This window comes from Orcinus orca, chromosome 2 (assembly GCF_937001465.1).
Source record: "Orcinus orca chromosome 2, mOrcOrc1.1, whole genome shotgun sequence".
NCBI classification, from domain to species: Eukaryota; Metazoa; Chordata; class Mammalia; order Artiodactyla; family Delphinidae; genus Orcinus; species Orcinus orca.
Window position 1 is genome coordinate 92,369,533 of NC_064560.1, and position 23,550 is coordinate 92,393,082.

A 23,550-nucleotide genomic window follows, 5' to 3' on the forward strand; every position below is an offset into this window, starting at 1 on the left:
TGTTTTTAACAAAACTTTGCTTTCAATGTCAAATTGGCCTGCCCGTTTAGGGTTTTTCTCTTCCATCAATGGTTTTGAGACCAAACTCTCCTTCTACTATATATACAGATTTCAAATGCAAAGACATTACCACTCAAAAAATTTTTTTTCATTTCTCCGGTTTTAGGATTAAATTGTCAGTTGACTACAGAAGGTAGAAAGGAAATTAAAGATTTGCACTGCTCAGTAACAGCTGGTAAGCCTTTTATGTGATGACTAATAATCCATATCCCAAATGTATTAAATCAGCATTTATGTTGTAGAAAGAAAAAAAGAAAAAAGTAAGGTATTTAAGACATTATAAAGTATTTGCAGAGAACAAAAAGTGAACATACCACCTTACAGAGGGCCCCATCAGCACACTTCACTTGAAATGCACCTGGCTGCAGGTAACCATGTTAGTAAAGGATATCCTTTCTTCCAGGCTACCGTTTAATGTTAATTCAGAAAAATCTATAACCAGAGAGAGAGATCAGAATTGAATTCATCAACAATTCATTGAACTGTTTTTCTGCTAAGTTACTGCTGAATTTTACAACAATCAAGAGGTAGTCTGAATGATGTGTCTTCTACTTTAAAAGAACTTGTTAGACAAAAATCAGCAAAGACAATTCCTTTTAATAGTCAACCCTCTTGATGCATTGAAAATATGACTAAACAAACTAAAGTAGATTTTTAAAAATTATATATTCGGAGGGAATTCCCCAGCAGTCCAGGGGTTAGGACTCCACACTTCCACTGCTGGGGGCCCAGGTTGGATCCCTGGTCCAGGGAACTAAAATCCCACAGGCTGCACAGTGCAGAGCCCCCCCCACAAAAAAATTATATATTTTTAATTTGGTAAGCTACTGCTTTATTTTTTAATGCCTCCTCCACTACAGTTAAATATAACTGTCTTCTTCCAATTGTAATATATATTTCAGAAAACATTTTCTACTTAGGATTTATAGTCTTAGGGCTAGACACATCCATTTTTTTCTCCTGAAGATTGTTGTATTTCAAAATCAAATGATACAATTAACATTTAGATGAGATCATGTCCACTTCCTTGTGGGTCAACATTTTGGTTTCCATATTCCCACCATTACCAGCAATCATTTGCCGAGCACCCACTGGGTGAGCAGCACTCTACTGGACACTGTTTTTCTCCCCCATTAACTCCAAGTCATTATTCTCTTTTCCCAGGGCAGCTAAAAGTACACTTTTCTCTCTTCAGTCTTCCTGCTTTTGATGTCAACTGTTTTACTCAAGAGCATCATACCGTTAGGTATCTTGAAAAGCTAGTATTTGACCTAAGTACTCAGTCCAATGAAATAGAAAGTCTAATTTTGTAAATGCCTATGATCTTTGGCCAAAAATAAATGATTATTGGACTTTAATATCTACAACTGAGGGTTTGTTTGAATAATCTATGACTTTTACAAATGAAGTCCTCCTTTAACAGTGGGTCTTGGTTTGGGCCAAAGGTCACTGAATAATTTCTAGACAAACACATCAAGAATACATAATGGGTAGAAGAGGTTATGAAGTTCAAGTCAAAATGGAGTGTGAGTGTGTTTCCAAGCATGTAAATATATGATTTCATAAAAATTCCTTATTTTCATAAAAAGAGTCACTGGACCAATACATTAGCAAATAGTTTTAACTCTAACATTCAAAATAACTTTCATTCTTTTTTGAAGCAACCTGCATTAAAAAGACTCTAAAAAAACAAAAAAGTCTCTAGAAGATAGCTCCGTATACTTCACTTATTCAGCATCATTGGAAAAGGTGTTTAATCTTGTATTAATCTCCTAACAGGTTTAATCTTAATGTAATACAATTTATTTAATCATTAAATAATTAAATTTATAATAATTTTTATTTATATATATTTATTATTATTTATTTATATTTATTATTTATTTATAATTATTATTTATATTTATTTATATATATAATTATTTTTAAAAAATAATTTTTATTTATAATTAAATTTATTTAATCTTAATGTAATAGAATTTTATTTTTAAAAAATGTATCACATTTATTCATGTCTTTTAAACTTTTAAAATCACAACACACGTCTTTAAGAAAAAAAACCTGAAACAACAAATATAGATAAAATAAAATGTTTAAACTGGTGGTCTTCAACCTTCGTTGCACAATGAAATCACTTGGAGAACTTTAAAAATTCTGATGTCCAGGCTCTACCTCCAGCGATTCTGATTCACTTGGTCTGGGTATTAGGACTTTAAAGGCTCCCCAGATGCTTCTAATGATCAAAGCTGAGACCCACCCCTGCCCTCATCATTCCACACCTCAGGGCTGAGCTTTAGTTGTCTCCTTTCAGAGGTTTTTCTATGCCCAGGCCCACGGTTTTGCTACTGTAAACAATACTGCAATTAGTGATCTGGTCCACAGGCCTTTTTGCACATGTCTGGTTATATATGTGGAATAGATTCCTATTAATGGAACTGGTGGTCCAAAGAATGTATTCTTTAAAATTTTGGTGAATATCACCCTCCACAAAAGCCATACAACTTTACACTCCATCCAGCAGTGCGTGAGGTTCCCCCAAATCCCGGCCAGCACTGTGACACCAAACATGTTGATCTCTGCTAATCTGACAGGTGAAAGACGGTATCTACAGAATATAAATTTGCATTCCTCTTATTATAGGTGGGGTTGATCACCTTTTGCTTTTAAGATGACATTTAAATTTCCTTTTTGGTAAACGGTTCATATTACTTGCCCATTTTTTCTACTGAGTTATTAATACTTTTCTTACAGATCTGAAAGTTCTTTATATACTAGAGAATGTAGCCCCTTTTCTGAACATGAGCTGCAAATTTCTTTTCCTAGTTTATCATTTGTTTGTTGCTTCGCCTCTGGTATTTTTTGCCACGCAGAAATTTTTTTATTTTTATACAGTTCATTTTCAATCTTTTATAGGCTCCAGCTTTTATATCACACTTAGAAAAGATAGCACGATCTTAACTGATGGTTCTCAGGAACATTTGATTTCTTTAGGACTTTTACAGTTCAGCCATATGAATAGAGAAGTTCCCATTATGTCTGAATCAAAATATACTCGGGGGGGAGAATAAACAATTTCTGGAAATAATTTTGCAAAATATCAATCACTACAATAGGACTATCTGTATTCCCAGCTTTCAAATACCCTTGAATTCTGTCTTAAAACTATCAGATTTTATTTTGGATAATCCCTGAAATATTTGAATCAGCCGTTTAAGACTTATACAAATAAGAGATGACAGCCCCACACAATCCATGTGCATAAAGATAACAGTCTTATAGGTACTTACGGAAGGAGGTATGATTAACTGGTGGGCCAGCTAATTATACCAGGGGCAAAAAGACATTCTTTGACACACATAATCTTTGATACAATACTAGAAATCTCAACCCTTATTCCTACCACAGAGAAGGTACTAGAGCAGAAATATCATCACTGTTTTAAACGGTGCAGAAAAGTGTGAAGTATGAGCTGGCATTTCCATTTTATAACCTATTTTCACACCTATGTCCCTATTGCTTGGTGTCTTTTAATAAAATTTCCTCTAGCTAGGATAATGAGAAAAAGCACTCTATCATGTTTTTTTTTTCCCCAGAATAAATAGGTTTATACCTAGAGTTCAGGAAAATTATTTAAAACTAGGCGCAAGAGCTCTAATAATAATCTCTACTAGTAAACTTAGTTTATTTTCTTTTGGAATAATTTATGTGAATAGACTACAAACCATCTCTACCAGGTCTGTGAAAATTCAGATGATCTACAGGTGGGCTGTCACTCAGTTGCCAAACTGTTTTCACCTTCTTTTGACCACTGTTTATTTCCACTCTCCATTTCTGTGGCTTCTCACTAAGGAAAGAAAAAAAAGCAAAGAAAAAAAACCAATCCAATTCCTTCTTTCTATAGTCACATAGTGAAGTCCTTCTGTGGTAAGCACTGAGGAAGAAGAGGTGGAGAGGTCACATTCCTACCCTCAAGAAGCACAGTCAAAAGAGGGAGAGAAACAAGAATGTAAATGATAACAAATTGGTGCAGCCACTATGGAAAACAATATGGAGGTTCCTTAAAAAATACTAAAAATAGAACTACCATATGATCCAGCAATCCCACTCCTGGGCATATTTACAGAAGAGACGAAAACTCTAATTCAAAAAGATACATGCACCCCAATGTTCACAGCAGCACTATTTACAATAGCCAAGACATGGAAGCAACCTAAATGTCCATTGACAGATAATGGATAAAGATGTGGTGTGCCTATATATATATATACATACATATACATACATATATATACGTATATATATATACATACATACACACACACACACACACACTACACACACACAATGGAATACTACTCAGCCATAACAGTATGGGCACAGTATGTATCACTGATGATAGATGATACTGACATATCTCTCAGATACCCTGGGCCAGGGTTCTGGATTCCTTGACCTAGAGAATAGGATTCAGGGAGGCAGAACTTTGAGCCCATGTGACTACAGAATTTGCTGATGACATAATTTTACACAATAACAGTAGGAAATTTTATCTCCCTTTTCAGTAGTTTAACATTGTTTCATACTGTGTACATAAGTGTTCACTCACCCAGTTAAAAACACTGGGTAAACCAAATTTTTATATAGACTGCCCTTGCCATATGTTGCTTTTCTCCCCCTTAAAATATACAGTTTAAATCCTTAAAAATTCGTGCATAGTACTTTGACATACCTGGGGTCTGTCTGTCTGTTCTTCTCTCATCCACAAGGGCTAAACAAACCTACCAGAGCTTGAATGTGACTTATTTTAGGGATCAACCCAGGGAAGGGAAAGCCCTTGGGATTTTTTTTTTTTAAACTATTCACCAGTTAGGTAAATTAGTTCACTAAGGTAAAAAGCATTCAGAGATACAAAGATAGGAAGCTAAAGGAAATATAACACTGTGCCACTTGGGGCTCTGAAATTGGATTGGATGAACTGAGTAAAGAAAACAACAGATGACCTAGGCTTGAGATCCCTCATTTCTCATGCACAGTTCCTGGTCCCCCTCGTGACTCCTTTCCTAAAATAACCAAGTGCTGATGTCATTGGGTCATTTACTTACAAGTTCACAGCTTTTAGGAAAAAACAAGGAGTTGGGAAACACCTACTTTTTGAATTAGATATAAATCTTGAAAGTTTTGAACTATTGGCAGCTCTTAAATCAGATGGAACCACAAACCAGAAGTATTCTCTCCTGTTGAGCAAGACCAGTAAGTTAGAATAGAATAATTTAACAATTCCATAGTTTTCTCCCTTTCTTCTCCTCTTCATGAAATCAAGAGTGATGAGAAACGGCTCTTTCAAATACCTCTAAAGGTATTGTATTGTACCTCTTTCCCCTCCAAGCAGCCCTCTTTATGCATTTTTGCTCAGGCAAACAAGGACATAGAGTATTGGCAGAAACATGGAGTGCTTTTGTACAGGCCATCTGTACATAAATGTGTAATTAATTTATTTAATTTTCCCATTTGTGTCACATTAAAGCTTTGTACAGTGTTTTAAGTTCTGTTTTAAAATTATTGTATTTTATTTTTATAATCTAGTAATAAAATATTCATTCCGTGTGCAAAAAAAAAAAGAATGAAATAATGCCATTTGCAGCAACATGGATGGACCTAGAGATTATCATACTGAGTGAATTAAGTTAGACAGAGAAAGGCAAATATTATATGATATCACTTAAATGTGGAATATAAAAAATAATACAAATGAATTTATTTACGAAACAGAGTCACAGACATAGAAAACAAACTTATATGGTTACCAAAGGAGAAAGGGGTGTGGAGGGATAAATTAGGTATATGGGCTTAACAGATACACACCATTATATATAAAAGAGATAAACAACAAGGATTTACTATATAGCACAGGGAACTATATTCAATATCTTGTTAATAACCTATAATGAAAAAGAACCTGAAAAAAAAAATAGTATGTATAACTGAATCACTCTGTTGTATACCTGAAACTAATACAATATGGTAAATCAACTTTATTTCAATAAAAATTAAATAAACAATAACAACTCAATTTTGAAAAATGTTGTAATAGAGAAATATCAGACATGGGAGGGGACAATACACGAGGGGTAATTTAACTCAGATTGGGATTGTAGAGTTGGAAAAGAATCCTCAGATATTGTGGTCTTTGAGCTGAGCTTATAATGAAATTAGAAGGAGGAGTTAGTTAAGCGGACAAGATCCAGGATGAAAGAAGGACACAGGCGTAGGCACTGTCAGGTAAGCGTGTGTGGTGTCTAAGGAAATGCAGTAACATAGGGTCTCTGACTCAAAAGGAGAGTGGGAAGGCGTGATGGCACGTGAACCAGAAAGGCACAGCAGCCGGGAACAGAAGGTCTCACAGACCACACTGAGGTGATGGAACACTGTCCTAAAGGTAAGGGAGCCATTTAAACAGAAGGAAGTCATGATGCGATCTGATTTTAGAAAGATCACTTTGGCGGTCACAGAGAAGGAAGTTAATGGAGGCAGATAGAGCAGCTAGGAAAAAGGATTTTACTGCACTCAGCCCAGGTATGAGATGAGCAGATATGAAATAGATGGCGAAGATGTAGAGAAAGGAACAGATTCAAGAGCTTCCAAGGAGGTCAGGACTTGGAAACCATTTCAAGGAGGAAGGAAGTGACAGCAATAAGTGGAAGATAAGTCCTAGGTTTCTGTTTTGGGCATTAGGTGGAGATTAATGATGGCCACTTGAGAGGTCATACGGGAAGAGGAAATGTGTTAGGAAGGGGAGTGAAGAGTTGGGATTTAGAGTCTGAACTACCTACAGGACGTTAAAGTTGAGAATTCATGTCTAACAGACACCTAGAAACATGGGTGTGAAGCTCAGGAGAAGCTGCAGATATGGGTTATGAATTGTCATTAGCCCAGAGGAATTGAAGATTGGGGTGTGAATGAAATCACCCAGGGAAGACAGGAAGTAAGAAAAGAGGGCAGAGGGTAGAGTTCTGGTGGAAACTCACATATGAATGAGGCAGAGGGAGAAGAATTTGAAAAGAGGTCCATTCTCAGTCTTGGAGGTGGGCCAGAGAGGTAGAGTTAAAATTAAGACAGAATGTTATACCATGAAAACAAAGAAGGGGATGGGTTCAAGAAAGCAATAGTATTAAATGCCACAGAGCCTTACAAGTGCTTACGGAAGGAGAAAGAATTAGTGGGCTAGCTAATTACACAAGGAGCCAAAACACTCTTCTCCTGGAAAGTGTCCTCTGGATTTGCCAATTAGAAGGCCACTGGCAACTTCTGCTAAATAATTTCAGGGGAGTGATGAGGTTTGGCTAAGAGGGAACTATATAGAGGGAGGGTATAAATGGAGTGGCTTCAGTGTGAGAGAAATTTTAAGTCTATTATATGCTGAGAGAAAAGTCAGTGGAGACCATGATTTGAGGCAACCTCGTGTCCCGCATGGATGGCCGATCTATCGTCTTAGCCTCAGCTCCATACCTCCGCAATCCCCAATCCCAGATCCTTCTCTCACTCCCACAGCCATACCTCTGACTTCGCTGTCATTACCCCGATCATGTTCTTCCCAACCTGTCACTTCCCTTCTGGCTAAAGTTTCTGCCCTGTTCTGTGAAGAAATTACAAATTGAGAGAAAAATAAAAGTAGAGGACCAACAGTCTAAAGAGAACAGACCACAGGTCTGGGAGAAGGAAGAGGGAGGACTCTATCAGACTATGTTCAGGGGATGGGAATCAGATGATTATGGTTTCAGAGGTGAAGCAACACTGGGTCATGAGGTCCCCATGGAGCAGACACTGAAATTGCCTAGAATCATGGCTGGACTTGAAGTATAATTTAATTATTAAATTGCTTACTTTTGATATAAGTCTTTTATAGCAGTTGGTCTGACTGGCAGCTGAAAAATGTGTTGCTCATCGAGAGGATTTTGTTCATAAAATTTTATGCAGGATCTAAGAAAAAAAAGAAAATAGAATTGCTTTTGGAAAAAAATGCCACTTGGAGATAAAGGCTTTCTGTTAGTCTAAAGCTCATAAAGGAAACATTAAACCCCCATCCCAACAACACTTAGGTTATTAATTTTTTTTTTGAAAGAAAATTTCACTTAAAAAAAATTAATAGTGGACATATTTCTCATAAATATAAAATACATTTATGTTGAGCTCAAGTAAAGGTGTAACTGGGAAGAAAGAGATATCAGAAAAACAAAAAGGCAAAAGAGAGACAAAGATATAGTCTCCATTGTTTTCCAAGTATGGAGAATTAAACAGTTAACTCACATATACTACTGATCTTTAATGGAAAAAAACCAAAACCCAAAAAAATCCAGTAACAATTTCAAACTTTTCCCTTTACAAGTAAGTCAAATTCTAATTTTGGAAAAGGAAATGGTACATTTCCTTCCACAGGGAAAAATAAACCCAGTTCTTCCACTGGATGGTTCACTTATTTCCAGTTTGAAGCCTCAAAAAATACATGTAAGACACCAGCGATCCATATGTAAGGATTATTCCAAACTGTTTTTAGTCAAACTGATTGACAAACTCTCTAAAATTTCAGCAACACTATTGACAGAGGTCTGATAATAAAATTCGATTCCATTCAGTTACCATATAGATGGTTGGCAATGATTAGCTTGACCCAAATTTATAAGGATATAAAGAAAAGAGAAGGAACTAATATTTATTAAGCACCTCAAGGGTCAAGTACTTTATATACATTACACCATTTTTACAGATGAAAAACAAGATGTAGTGAAAGGAAACTTCCTTAGAAAGGAAGTACTAGATCCAAGTGTCCAACCTGATTCCTCCTGAATCCAAAGCCTTTCCTTCTCATGGCAGTGACTTAGATAGAACCTTTCTGTTACTGTGAAGACAGGGTACACAGATTCTATCCTAACTGATAGTAAAAAAAGGCAGTTACTTTGGCTGCAACTATTTCAGAAGAGAGTACATTTTTATGTAAGTAAACAACAGAAACACTTACTGTGTTAAAGAAAAGAGGAGTTCATGTTGAGGTTTAATGAAAAGCATGCAACTGACTACTATTTCGAGAATATGGTGGAGTTTTTGAACATGATGAACCTGCTCTTGTGTATCTACTGATGGAGAAATGAAATATTCCTGGAATGAAAAAAAGGACAAGGAAAATAGGGAGTCAAACAACAAGAGGAATCTCTGGAAAGAATTAACCGTGTCTACTAAACCTCAGTGTGGATGCCTGATTAATAGGGAGGGAAAAAAGAAGACAGGAGGCAGCTAGATAGCCTTCCTCCTTTCAATACTTTTCCTCAAACTAAACTCCAAGTCTCCACTGAGAATGTTCTAAGCAAACCATTATACATATTCTCTGGTAAAGGCAAATCACAGAACTGCTTCACCAAGGAGGTCAAAGTAGGTAGCTAGTACCACCCATCAAACCCTCCAGATGGAAAGAATGGCAAATCCACAAGATAATTCTTAACTTCAACAAACTTGCTAGGTTGATGGGAGTACTCATGTCTAAAAATAGATAGTAAACCTGAAGTAGCAAGAAATTAAGCAAGTGTAGTGATAAGCTTCCACTAACATATATTACTGGTAAACTGGTATGAGGTTTTGGAAAAGAAAGTTGGCAATGTTATGTCAAGCCATCATAATATGCTCAGATCTATTTCTGAGACCCAATCCTAAGGAAATAATCCATGGTAAATACAGTGGGTGGAATTCTACAATGACCCCCAAGATTCTCACCCCCTGGAATACATGTCTTGTATAATCCATTCTCCCTGAGCGAGGCCAGAATCTATAAATATGGTGGGTTGTTACTCCCATCATTAGGTTACTGATTGACTTTGTTTGTTTATCTATCTATCTATTTATTTATTTTTGCGGTACGCGGGCCTCTCACTGTTGTGGCCTCTCCCATTGTGGAGCACAGGCTCTGGACGTGCAGGCTCAGCGGCCATGGCTCATGGGCCCAGCCACTCCGCGGCATGTGGGATCTTCCTGGACCGGGGCACGAACCTGTGTCCCCTGCATCGGCAGGCAGACTCTCAACCACTGCGCCAGCAGGGAAGCCCTTGACTTTGAATTAATCAAAAGGAAGAGCATCGCCTGGTCATTACTATGACCTAATCAGTGAGCTCTTGAAGCATTAAGAGATGCTCTCCTGCTGGCTTTGAAGAAACAAACTGCCACGTTGTGGAGAAGGCCACATGGTAAGAATCCACAAGTAACCTCTAGGACCTGAGGCCAGTACTGGGCCAACAGCTAGCAAGAAAATGGGGACCTTCATCAAAGGGCCACAAGTAAATGAATTCTGCCAACAATAAGTGAGGGAACTTGAAAGTGGATCTTTCCCTCATCAAGCCTCCAGATGACACCTTGATTTCAGCCTTGTGAAACCCTGAGCAGAGGACGCAGGTAAAATGTGCCCAACTTCCAACTCCTGGGAACTGTGAGATAATCCATTTGTGTTCATTTAAGCTTCTAAATTTTGTTAGGTGGCGACTGAAAACTAATACAGTAAGCGAAAAGTTATGGTCATCTTTTTTTTTTTTTTTTTTTTTTTGCGGTACATGGGCCTCTCACTGCTGCAGCCTCTCCCGTTGCGGAGCATAGGCTCCGGACGCGCAGGCTCAGCGGCCATGGCTCACGGGCCCAGCCACTCCGCGGCATGTGGGATCTTCCCAGACCGGGGCACGAACCCGCGTCCCCTGCATCAGCAGGCGGACCCTCAACCACTGCGCCACCAGGGAAGCCCTATGGTCATCTTTTAATTGAGTGGAGGTAATGGCAAGGGAGTAGGAGAGATCCATGGGTAATCCTAAATTACAATTTAAAGGAAGCTACGCAAAATGTGAAAAACTAATTTAATGCAAAATCATTTATAATTAAATCCAAAATATAGGGACATATTAATTGTCTTACACAGGTTATTCCAAAATGTGAAAATAAGACAAGTAGGAAAATAGGCATGGTCCCAGGCAGAGAAGTACACCAAAGCAGCCCCACTCACCACAGGCTACAGATTACAACGTTCTCCACACCTGCCACCCATATTCCCTGTGGTCCCCTGACAGCTCTGGAAATGGCCCACCCAGGTCTTTTTCACAAAGGAACAGATCCAGATTGCCTTTCCCCTTTCTCTCTGCCCGTGCTACAACCCCACCTGGTCTACCTCGGTCTGTCCCCAAGACCCTGCACAGAGAAGAGGTGACAGAGCCTGATGTTACTGATTACTTGGAGGCAGTACAGCCTAGTGAGGGCTTCTCAAGGTGTGGCCTGCTGTGACAGGCAGAAAACCACCCTCAAAAGATGTTCATGTCCTAATCCCAGAACCTGTGAATATGTTACATTTATGGCAAAAGGAATTAAGGTTGCAGATGTATACGGTCATTTGACCTTAAAATTGGGAAAGTATCCTAGATTATGCAGGTGAGCCCAATCGAATCATATGAACCCTTAAAACTGGATGAGGGAGGCAGAGACACAGCACGAGAAGGACTTGACCCACTACAGCTGCCTTTGGAGATGGAAGAAGGGGGCCAGGAGCCAAGGTATGGGTTGGACCTTGGAAGCTGAGAACAGTCCTCAGTTTATAGCCAGCAAGAAAAAGGTACCTCTGTCCTATAATTATGACGAATTGAATTCTGCTAATAACTCAAATGAGCAGGAAATGGATCCTCCCCTACAGGCAGGCTCCAGACAGGAACACAGCCTGCCAACACCCTAATTTTAGCCTAGTGAGACCCAGACTAGACTTCCGAACTAGAGAACTACAGAGTAATACATTTGTGTGTGTTGCTTTAAGATGCTAAGTGTGTGGTAATTTGTTACGGCAGCAATAGAAAACTAATATATCTGCAAACCACCTGCATCAGAATTATCTGGAGATGGAGATGGTTTGTTTAAAATGACATATTCCAGGGAGCTCCCTGGTGGCCTAGTGGTTAGGATTCTGGGCTTTCACTGCTGCGGCCCGGGTTCAATCCCTGGTCGGGGAACTGAGATCCCACAAGCTGTGCAGTGCGGCCAAAAAAAAAAAAGACATATTCCAGAGCCCCTAGACCTACTGAGTCACTGGGGCCCAGGAATTAGCATTTTAACAAGCCTTCTAGGAGATTCTCAAAGTTTAAGAACTATTGTGTCAAAAGTCTGGAGTCGGGGGCTTCCCTGGTGGCGCAGTGGTTAAGAATCCGCCTGCCAATGCAGGGGACACGGGTTCGAGCCCTGGTCCACGAAGATCCTACATTCTGGGGAGCAACTAAGCCCACGCGCCTAGAGCCCGTGCTCCGCAACAAGAGAAGCCGCCGCAATGAAAAGCCCATGCACTGCAACGAACTGTAGCTCCTGCTCGCCACAACTAGAGAAAGCCCGCACGCAGCAACAAAGACCCAATGCAGCCAAAAAAAAAAAAAAAGTCAAACCATATTTTAAAAAACAGGCATATTAAATGACTTGAGGGGAATTCATAAAAATGAGGGTATTCATATTTGAGTGCTGAGATTAAGGGTGTATTTGCATTATATTCTAATTTTCAAAATGTTATTACTTTTCTAAGTATAAAAAAATGTATTAAAAGTTTCCATTAAAAATATACACCCTTAAAAAATGTTTAAACTCTGAATAGCAAAAATTAACCTCAAAAGAATCCAGCTGAGTCTTACTTTGCATAATAGATAAAGCTAGAGTTTTCCTATCTTGGCATTTTTATAAGAGACCAGATGTCATTTGAAGATCCATTTTCTAAAAGAATCTTACAACAAATGTCAAGGGTCCTTATGGATGCTCCTTAATCTCCTTAACTTTCTAAATCAAGACACTAGGAAAATAAAAAAGTTCATAATCATGACCCTGAAACCCAGAAGCATTTTTTTAAATTTATTTTTTATACAGCAGGTTCTTATTAGTCATCCATTTTATACACATCAGTGTATACATGTCAATCCCAATCTCCCAATTCATCACACACACCCCCACCTGCCACTGCTTTCCCCCCTTGGTGTCCATACGTTTGTTCCCTATATCTGTGTCTCAATTTCTGCCCTGCAAACCGGTTCATCTGTACCATTTTTCTAGCTTCCACATATATCAGAAGCATCTTTTGAATCAACATGTTAAGGAACATAACAAATTCTTTGGAAAGTAATCCTTCACGTGTAAAAGAAATGGGTCAAGAGAATATAAAGCAAATATTCCCTTATAAGGCCTATCAAAGAAAGGCATTCCTTAACCGTTTTAGATAAATGAGAGTTGTGGGAGTACATTGATTTAATAAGCAGGATACAACTTTATGTCAGTATCATACATTTATAAAGAATGAGAAGTGACATTGAATGGGCTACCTTTTTGTCTGTCATATTAGACAGTGTAATTGCCTGTCTTAATTTATCTGTTTCCTAGAACAGAGGCTGGCACAGAATAGACACTTAATAACTGTATGCAGAATGACCGAATAAAGAAAAACCAACTTTAGAATAAAAACTCACCAAATGATTCAAAGATGCAAGTTCTTGGCCTATGAAGAAAAAACACATATATGCAATTAAGCCTTAGGTATTATCTATTACAAATTAAGCAACCTAAGCAAAAAATTCCATAGTTCATATATAAAAGAAATGCTCAAGCTAAACAGTTTCTCACAAAAAGCCAAATTTTCTGGTACATTACACCATAAATATAAATTAATACTTATTCTAAAAATGGTCACAGTTTGCCCCTAATAAAAACAAGCAAGTAATGGGTATTAAAATAAAAAGCGTTTTTTATTTACTACATTAACCTCAAAGAATCTCAAAACATTTGAATTAAAGACAAACAAAAACTATAGCTAACTTTAATATAGTATCTTTATCGAGCAGGAAACTAAGGCTCAAAAAATGGGAGTGCTTGTCTCACAGTGAACCAGGGGCAAAGCCAGGACTACAAACAATTAGGGACAAGTACAAAGATAAAATCTGAGAATACCTATGTAGCTTTTAATTTTTTGTGATGCAGCTTTAATTTTTTGAGCTGGGAAATGGCCTTACCTATGAAAAAACAGATATAATCTTTCTTCAGTTTATCCAAACCAATTTCCAAAAGCATCTGAACTGGAACAATCCCACTGAGAGAAACCGTGTCCATGGTTCCATAGTAAGACTGATGAATGAGCTTACTTAGTAAACTGTTACTCCCACTATGAAGCTAGAAATTGGGAAAAGTTTATAAAGCCACAAATATAAATATAAAAAGTCCAGTAAGCAAAAGAGAAACAAACTGCATTAGCTAAAAGCTAAAACTTATATAATAACCTTACATTTTTCATCACCTAAAATATTTTACATTTTCTCATTACTGTCCTTGTTATCTCTAATTTCCAACACAATCTTCTGCGTTTTCTTTTTCTTTTAATACTATTTTCACTTTGCACTTGTACATGGTAGCGATATACTTGTAAATATCTCACAAACACAGAAACTCTCAAGAGAAAAATTCGATGGGCAAGACTAAAATGCATAGAATGACTAATGCCAAATAGGGGTAGGGTTTGCATGCTTCTGCTCTGGCGTGTATCTCCGTTCACACCTCGGAAAGTTTCTGTCATTGTCATGAATTGGCAGTTGTGTTATTTAAAATAATTCCTATTAGATGAAGAATCTTTTTGTTTCTAGCTTTTACCTTAGATTTTTCTTCATTATAAAACCACAAATTCATTATGGAAAATCCATGAAGTACAGAAATGTATAATGCAGTTTGAGAAACTCATTTGTAACCCTACCACCAGAGGTGACTATCATATTTTAGTGTATTTGTTTCCGGGTTTTTCTCTCCAAAATTTATATTTTTTATACAATAGTGTATAATCCTTTCTTTTTACTGAACACTGTAAGCATTTCTCCACATCATCTGTAGCAACTATTACATGTGCCATTATGTGGCTATATCATTATTTACTTAGGCATTCCATTAATAGTGAAAATTCAGGTCATTTACAATTTTTGCTACTGTAAATGAGGCTGTAATGACTATCATGATACACAAAATCTTGATACATATTCCTGTGTATGGCCTTAGGATGGCTACATTTCGAGGATCTCAATACATTATCATAATTGCTTTTTAGAGAGTGTTCCAATTTGTACTCTTATAAGTAGTATATGAGAACAATCATTCGTAGCAACAGTAACGACAATATTAGTAGCTTACAAATACTGTGCATTAACTATGAACTAGGTGCTAAGTGCTTCACATGAATTAAGGAACCTGTCCAAGTTTACATAGCTAGAAAGTGGCAGAGCTAGAATTCAGACTCAGGCAGTCTGCTCCAGAGCTTATGTCCTTAACCAGTTTGCTATGCTGCTGAGAAAAGGTTCTCACACACACTACTAAACCTACCCATGGCTGTATATCACCACGCTGTAGACTCTGGATGATCAACGTGAAACACTTCACCAAGTCTTGGTAAGAAACCACACCTTGGAAAGCAAGTCAGTCTAACATTACTTTCATGGTTATTTCTGCAGATCAAATATGTCATTCATTTTAAGGATACACAAATGAAGTGGAAGACAAGTATCTGAACTTTATGGATGGGGAAAGGGGAAAGAAATTAAAGGCTCCCTCCCCCCAAATAAAGCATTTTTAAAGAAAGAAATTAAACCCATTGCCATAAAATAACATACTTAGTACAATATTATGGAATATCTTTTCCTAATAATTATAATTTCACTAAGGTATATGTTTTGGCTCATATAAATACAGCATAAAAACCACCTAGGTCTTATACTTCCGGCAAGAGAAAAGAACAGGTTCTACGAATTGCCTTGTCTTAGGAAAATTCTTGAGTAAAATGTGCCAATGCATTATTAGAAATGAGTTTGATAAAACAGGAACCAGATGTCCACACAAGACTAGCAGTACACACTGTATTATTTTCAAAAGACTTAAAAGTAAACCTAAGAAATAACAGGAAAATTTTTATTTCACAATCCTGATGGACACCTACTACTACTCATTTTGCACCACAGCTGCTCAGCAAAATCGAGATCACCCCGTACTGTGAGAAGACACTCCATGGACCGATCAACTGCAGCAGAGTCATGTTTCACTGTCTGGAAAAGAAGTGAGTGTCAGAGAATACTCAGTTTATTTTTTAAAAAGTGCAACAGTTGAAGGCCAATAAGCTTTCAAATGCTACTCTGAGAAAAGGTGGGGTCATGAACACATGCAAAGAGAGACGTGAATGCATCTTCTACAATTTCATCCACTAATGAGGAGATACAAATAAATAGACAGTGAAAAACGGGACCTCTAAAATTGTTTTTAAACTCTGATGCCTAAAAACAAGCATTCAACTTTCCTCCCATGGAAAAATATTTAATTAAATTACCTTTGTCTCAATTTTCCTATTTGTCAAATGACAACATATTAAGTGCAATTTAATAGTACCACCTGTGGCATATTAACATGCCATCTCATAACATTAATATACTATAATAATATCACCCCACAGTATAGTAACATATTTGTTTCCATTTCTCTGCAGTTAAGTGATTAATAATAAATATGTACTAGTTCTCTTTAAAAATATTCATCGGTTCTCAAGGAAAATAATCACTAGTGCTGACATTAAAGACCAACAAAAAACTACTCTCAAAATGCTACCTTGGCTGTAGCAGATCCATCTGAGATTGTATGACGTGAAAGACAACAGTACAACCAAATTTTACAAGCTCTTTCAGTGTGCATTTCCAATAATAATCACTTACCTCTGTGGTTTTTTTCGTAGAATCACCAAATTCATCCAGCTTATTTAAGTCTAGAAAGTGGCAAAAGCTTATTAACTCTGGATTTTATTTATTTTCCTTCATTCCAAATTATTTCCATCCTAATTCTATTTTCAAATGGATTGTAGAAGTATAGAAGCAAATGAGGATAGCAGAAGTATAACCAGGTATTTTAGCAAATTACTTAACTCTCCAATGGAGGTCAAAATAGATACCCACTAGGTAGGGGTGTAAAGATGAACTAAGATACAATGAAAGACCCTGACACACAATGTCAAGCACATGGTAGGTGCTCAAAGGTTACAATCTCAAATACGATTGCAGTATATAAAATGTAAATTAAATAAGTATTATTAATTCTTAAAATCACTGAGACCTCTACAGTTAGGAATTCAGAATGGAAGCTGCCCCTCTCACCATGACAGACCTCATAGCTTTAGATATATCCCAACCAAAAAGAATATCAAGCATAAAAAGACAATTTACATTTAAATATAGCAAGCTTAAATTCCCAGTTAAGAAAAATAAACAAAAAACAAGCATGAGTTAGGAAAACAAACACCATTCAGAAATTCCTGCACAAGTTCAACAGCAGATTTTGCTTCCAGAGACTCAGGCCATTCAGTTACACCAGTCCTCAAACCATCAGCTAAAACCTGTGAGAGATTAAAAAAAAAACAAACCCAAAAAACTTGTTGGCAAAAAACATAGTTTAATCAGTAAAATGTATTTAGTAATAATATTAGTATATATATATATATATATATATATATATATATATATATACATACACACACACACTTTTTTTTTCTTTTTTACTTGGCCATACCACATGGCTTGTGGGATTTTAATTCTCTGACCAGGGATCAAACCCAGGCCCTCAGCAGTGAGAGTGTGCAGTCCTAATCACTGGACTGCCAGGGAATTCCTAGTATCTTGAATTCTTCAATGTTTAATGAGATGCCAGGAACTGTTCTAAATGTTTCATATGCAGTATGTTATTTAATCCTCACAAAAACCCTATGAGGCAGATACTACTAGCACTCCCATTTTACTGAGACTAAGAGGTTAATTAACTTGCTTAAGGTCACACAGTAACTGACAGTGCCAGTACATATATCCAGCAGTCTTATGCTAAAGATGGTATTCTGAACTCTCATTATGTGTGCATAGGTGCTATAAAGGATTCAAGACCTATGAGCCTGCCTTGAAGACACTTCTAATTTTGGTTAAGAAGGACCGATAATACAGATGAAATAACTGGGGAACAAAAATGTGAGACTGAGTGGAAGTTTACATAAAAATACCATGAATGTGTATGCCTCTACCTACAATATCTAAACTGAAATAAGGAAAGAGGTTGAGGTCAAGATAGGCTGGAATGGCCAGAGGAACGATGTGAAACATTAGCTCAACTCAAATGCAGGAACCATTGGCTACAGAGCAGGGGATAAGATGAAGAAGGTGGGATGATTCCGCCAAGGGTGGCGAAAACACCCAGGAAACAGCAGCAAATAAGAGTACAAGGAATAGGGATTAGACAGAAATAGTGGTCTTAAAACTTAAAAAGATTTTTTATTTCATTTGGAAGACAACAGCCATTGTTGATTTTTTGACAGGAAAATGACATGATCAAGCAGCTAAGAAATCTCCCATCAGAAATACTCAGGATAGAGTCTAAGGAAAAAAGAAAGTACAGTGTTTCTCAATACGAGTGAGATCATCCTCCAACCCAGGAAGTCTTTGGAAAAACACGAAGATAAATTTTGGCGTCACAGTGACTGTGTGTACAGGAGCGCTTTGAGCATTTAGTTTGGTGGGGGCCAAGGATGCTACACATCTTGCAATGTGTACAATGGTCCCAAACCACAAAGAATGATCCTGCCCAAGATGCCCAGAGTGTGTGTCCCTGTTGAGAACAATGAAGGATCATTAGAGTAGTCCAGAAGGGAGGTAATAAGGGCTTTAACTAAGATGGGCACAGTGAGATACCTCAAAGCGAAAAAAACAAAAAACAAACAGTACATTTGACAGAAAGAGAGAGACAGACAGACAGAAATATATAAGGAATAGAAGAAAAGAAAAAAATCCTACCTATTTATAAAAATACAGGGGATTGAACTTGGAGAGACGATGGCCACGTGCACATCTAAGAGTCTGTGAATTTCTAAGAGAGATTATAACAAAGTATGGACTTTCAAGTCCGACAGACAGACATGTATTCGAATGAGTTTTAAACCAGCCCTTCCACTTACCAGTTGCTGACACCTCAGGCAAAATAACCGAACCATCTAGCACCACATGCTGGGCACACAGTAGAGTGGCAGCTTCTAGCTGTGGCAGTAACTAGAGATAGTTCTTACTAAAGTAAGACAGGGCTTCTAGCCTGTGAAACTGAAAGAGTGATGAAATCACAGAAATAAATGGGGGGCTTATTAAGGGGATCTAGTCTGGAGATTTCAAGTTTCATTTTGGACATACTGAATTGGAGGGAAGAGCCCTCTACTCATGTGGGAACTAATTTGATGGAAGTGGGAAAGATCAGAAGTGGTAGCAGCTTAAAGATGGGAGTCTGGAGTTCCCTCGTAAAGGCATTAGTCAAATCACTAAATGGACAAGCCCTCTGCTGGGGTGGAGAAAGGAGGGCAGAGACACGAAGGTAGAAGTATGATGGAAGCCCACAGGAAGGGTCCTGAAAGAGGAGCTCTCAAGAAAGAAGAAAGGTAAGAAAGGTAGAAAAGGTACCAAGTTTTTTACAAATGGGGAAATAATGAGAGGAGGTAAAAGTATGAAAAACACCTGGTACTGTGCTAGAAGCTGAAGGCACAATGGGGTACTTGGCACTCAAGCCTAGTAGGGGAGACAGAGAAGCAAATAAATTACTGTTTGATAAACCGTCTGACAAGGGGGCTGCATAAGGTTCTACGGCAGCACGAAGCACAGGCAGCATAAGCTATTCTGGGGGATCAGGGCAGTCATCTGAGGTGACGATGTCACAGACAGCTAACCCAGCAAAGAGGTGGAAGAAGGGCACACTAGGCAGAAACACACACACACACACACACACACACACACACACACCAGAAAGTGACAGTGTGATGGGACTGGAGCTGCTACCAAGCAGGGAGCTGCTACCAAGCAGGGAGCTCAGTATGGCAAAGTAGGGAGTGAGATTAAGCTAAAGAAATAAGTACGAGCCAATAAGAACATGAAAAGATGCTCAATGTTATTAGCCATCATGGAAATGCAAATCAAAACCATAATGAGGGACTTCCCTGGCGGTCCAGTAGTTAAGACTCCATGCTTCTACTGCAGGGGGCACCAGTTCAACCCCTAGTTGGGGAACTAAGATCCCGCATACCTAGCGGCACGGCCCCAAGAAACAAAACAAAAAAACCCCATAAACAAACCATAATGAGATACCACTTCACCCCCACTAGGATGGCTGTAACAACAATAAAAAAGACAGTATCAAGCACTGGCAAAGATATGGAGAAAATGGAACCCTCATACACTGCTGGTGGGAATGTAAAATGATTCAGCCACTTTGGAAAAGATAGTTTGGCAGTTCCTCAAAAGGTTAAACATAGAGTTACCATATGACCCAGCAACTCCACCCAAGAGATGTGTAAACATATGTCACATAAAAACTTATACACGACTATTCATGGCAGCATTATTCATAAATAGCCAAAAAGTAGAAACAACCAAAACATATATCAACTGATGAACGGATAAACAAAAATGTAGTACATATGCACATTGGAATGTTATTCAGTAATAAAAAGGAACAAAGTATTACAGAAAGTAGATTAGTGGCTGCCAGGGGCTGGCAGGGGTGGGAGGTTTCTGCTAATGGGTATGGGGTTTCTTTTTTGGGTGATGAAAATACCCTAAAATTAAATATGGTCATGGTTGTACAACTCTGTCAGTATACTAAAAACTATTGAATTGTATACTTAAAACGAGTGAATTTTATGGAATGTAATTTCTATCTCAATAAAGCTGTTAAAAAAAAGAAAAGAAAAAAGAAGTAAGTAGGGCAGTGACTGGATATAACTGGCTTTGTACGCCAAGCTAAGACATTTGGAATTTCTACTGCATTAAAATGACTCCCCCCAACGCCCCACCAGGACTTCCCTGGTGGTCCAGTGGTTAAGAATCCGCCTTCCAATGAACTAAGATCCCACATGCCGCGGGGCAACTAAGCCCGCCCACCTCAACTCGAGAGGAGCCATAAGGAAAGATCCCGCATGCCGCAACTAAGACCCGATGCAGCCAAAAGTAAATAAATAAACACATAAATAAACAAAATGAGCGCCCCCCCCACACCTCTGAGATGGAATTTGTAGAGTGGAGCTTAAACTACTGAAACAAAAACACATGCTCATTAATCTTCAGCATCAATCAAAATCCCAGTTAGTAACAAGCAGGTTATACACACACTTGGAATTAACTGGCAACTGACTCACCTGGAAAGAGGGGAATCCATCATATGAATAAAACTCAAATACTTCGTAGAAAAGGCAGAAGAACTGTTACCCATTAACTACTAACTGATGAATGTTCCCTTTAACTGCAAGGACAATTACCACACAGTAACGCTGCCCCAATTGCCAAGCACATAACATTTGGAACAAATTTTGAAGAACACAAAACTAAATAACAATGACACTAGCAAACATTTTAATGAAAACATGAGATTTAATACAAGTTACAAATTCTAGAAGGATACTCACAAGGAGAAATTTCAGTTGTCTGTGAAGATGATTCAGAGGACCTCTGGGTTCTCCCAATTCCACCTTAATATTCTAAAAAGTTCCCAGAGTCAGTTTTCACTGGTAATCCCATCTTCTCTGCATCAGGGTCACAGTTATTTGCATTTCAAACTACCCACACATTTGAAAATATATTTCATGAAGCACTAGTGAATTGAAAAAGTAGGTCAATACTGCATTTAGAACACCTTCCCCAGGGATACCATAGACCCCGCCCATCCCAATACAGTACCCTAAATTCAGGCCACCAGAACCCCTCTCTATACCACAACTGCAGCTACATGGAACACACGCTCTCCTACTCCGTCCCACTGAATTTCCAAAAGGACAAGGAGTAGAAATATAAATAAATACATCTCAAGACTCGGTGACAAACTTAGCATTACCACACACCAAAAACAACACCCTCCCTCCCCCAATAAATACGCTCATTAGACTTCTAAGTGTTAAATCTACAATGTGCTGTCTTCACCAGAGGCCAAAGTTTTACAAACCTAAATCCTTAAAAAAAAAACGCGGGGGGGATGGTTTGAAAGAGAAGAAAATAGTAAATGCCAGTATGTAAATTCCTATTGCAGGAAAAGAAAAGCGCTAAAAATATAATTATCCATGAGCCACCACCCTGAGGAAACCACTTGTAACACTATACAGGCCTTTGTGTACACATTTTTAAAAACCATAGTTGAGATCCTACTGTACATATAATTTTGTACTTTTCGGGTCTTTTTTTTTTTTCCCTTAATAATAAGCATTTTCTCTCATTATTAAAGATACTTTAAATCATGATTTTAAAAATATATATACACTATTTCATCATGAAAACCTATTTAAATCATTTTCCTACTGACTATTCAGGTTTTGTTTTTAATATTTTCTAAACACAGCTATGTGACTGCATTGAATATCTTTGTCCATATATTTCTGTTACCAATTCTGATGAATTTCTTAAGAGAGATTCTAGAAATGTAAATATAGGGTGAAAGGTCTGAATAGAATAATGACTCTTGATGTGTTGCCAATATCTGCACTCTTTTAAGAACAGCAGAGACTGTAAGTCACTGTGATGATTCCGTTTGAGTCCCCACTCAAGAGACTTTATTAATCATAATCGCAGCACTGTGGATAACTGATAGATCAGATCACCTGGCAAAACCTCCACTGGCTGCTCTGGTGAGACTTCAGGGGCAAGCTGAGCCTTTCAAAGCTGCCCAGGGAGAGCTAAGCCTGGGGCTGGGCTGGAAGCATGGAGCACTAGCAACAGGCAAGTTCAAAGTAAATCCACACTGAGTAAACGCAACAGAAAGAAGGGTTTGCTCCTACCAGAGCTGCAGTTGAAGAGAGTGGAGGGATTTGAAGAATCTCATCCACAGGACTCCAGGAAATATCCAAAGTGATCGTAGTTTGTGAGGCAGCAACTGTATCATCCAAGGCAGTGGACTTAAAGAGCTCATACTGGGCAAAGCCGCTGGCTGTTAACTGAAAGAGTGCATCCAGCAAACCATTAGCTGTGCTTTCACAAGGCCAAAGGCCCATTATCAAAATGACTGACTCTCTTCCCAAAAGAAAAAGTGTCGAGGACTTCCCTGGTGGTACAGTGGTTAAGAATCCACCTGCCAATGCAGGGGACACGGGATCAAGCCCTAGTCCGGGAAGATCCCATATGCCGCGGAGCAACTAAGCCCATGAGCCACAACTACTGAGCCCACATACCACAACTACCGAAGCCCGTGAGCCCTAGAGCCCATGCTCCACAACAAGAGAAGCCACCGCCATGAGAAGGCTGCGCACCATAACGAAGAGTAACCCCTTGCTCGCCACAACTAGAGAAAGCCCATGCACAGCAACAAAGACCCAACGCAGCCAAAAATAAATAAATAAATAAATTTATAAAATAAATAAAATTTGTTTTTAAAAACAAAGTGCCATGCTTTTAT

The 23,550-nt window shown here is 38.2% G+C and overlaps 1 protein-coding gene across 5 annotated transcripts in view; it reads right to left on the reverse strand.

The window, feature by feature from the left end:
• The window catches only part of ZWILCH (zwilch kinetochore protein), a 40,447-nt gene that overhangs the window by 2,802 nt on the left and 14,095 nt on the right, over positions 1-23,550 (reverse strand). For 3 of the 5 annotated variants that reach the window (XM_033439917.2, XM_033439915.2, XM_049705908.1), the window contains 12 exons: positions 22,937-23,092; positions 21,578-21,649; positions 17,401-17,494; positions 16,821-16,870; positions 16,058-16,163; positions 15,448-15,527; positions 14,100-14,256; positions 13,560-13,588; positions 9,074-9,210; positions 7,942-8,037; positions 3,783-3,904; positions 375-492 (listed from right to left, as the gene is read on the reverse strand). In XM_033439917.2, the coding sequence (XP_033295808.1) occupies positions 404-492; positions 3,783-3,904; positions 7,942-8,037; positions 9,074-9,210; positions 13,560-13,588; positions 14,100-14,256; positions 15,448-15,527; positions 16,058-16,163; positions 16,821-16,870; positions 17,401-17,494; positions 21,578-21,649; positions 22,937-23,092 (1,188 nt within the window). In that variant the 3' untranslated portion in view covers positions 375-403. Of the gene's footprint in view, positions 1-359; positions 493-3,782; positions 3,905-7,941; positions 8,038-9,073; positions 9,211-13,559; positions 13,589-14,099; positions 14,257-15,447; positions 15,528-16,057; positions 16,164-16,820; positions 16,871-17,400; positions 17,495-21,577; positions 21,650-22,936; positions 23,093-23,550 lie in introns of all 5 variants that reach the window. The other 2 variants (XM_033439916.2, XM_049705907.1) reach the window with 2 other exon arrangements.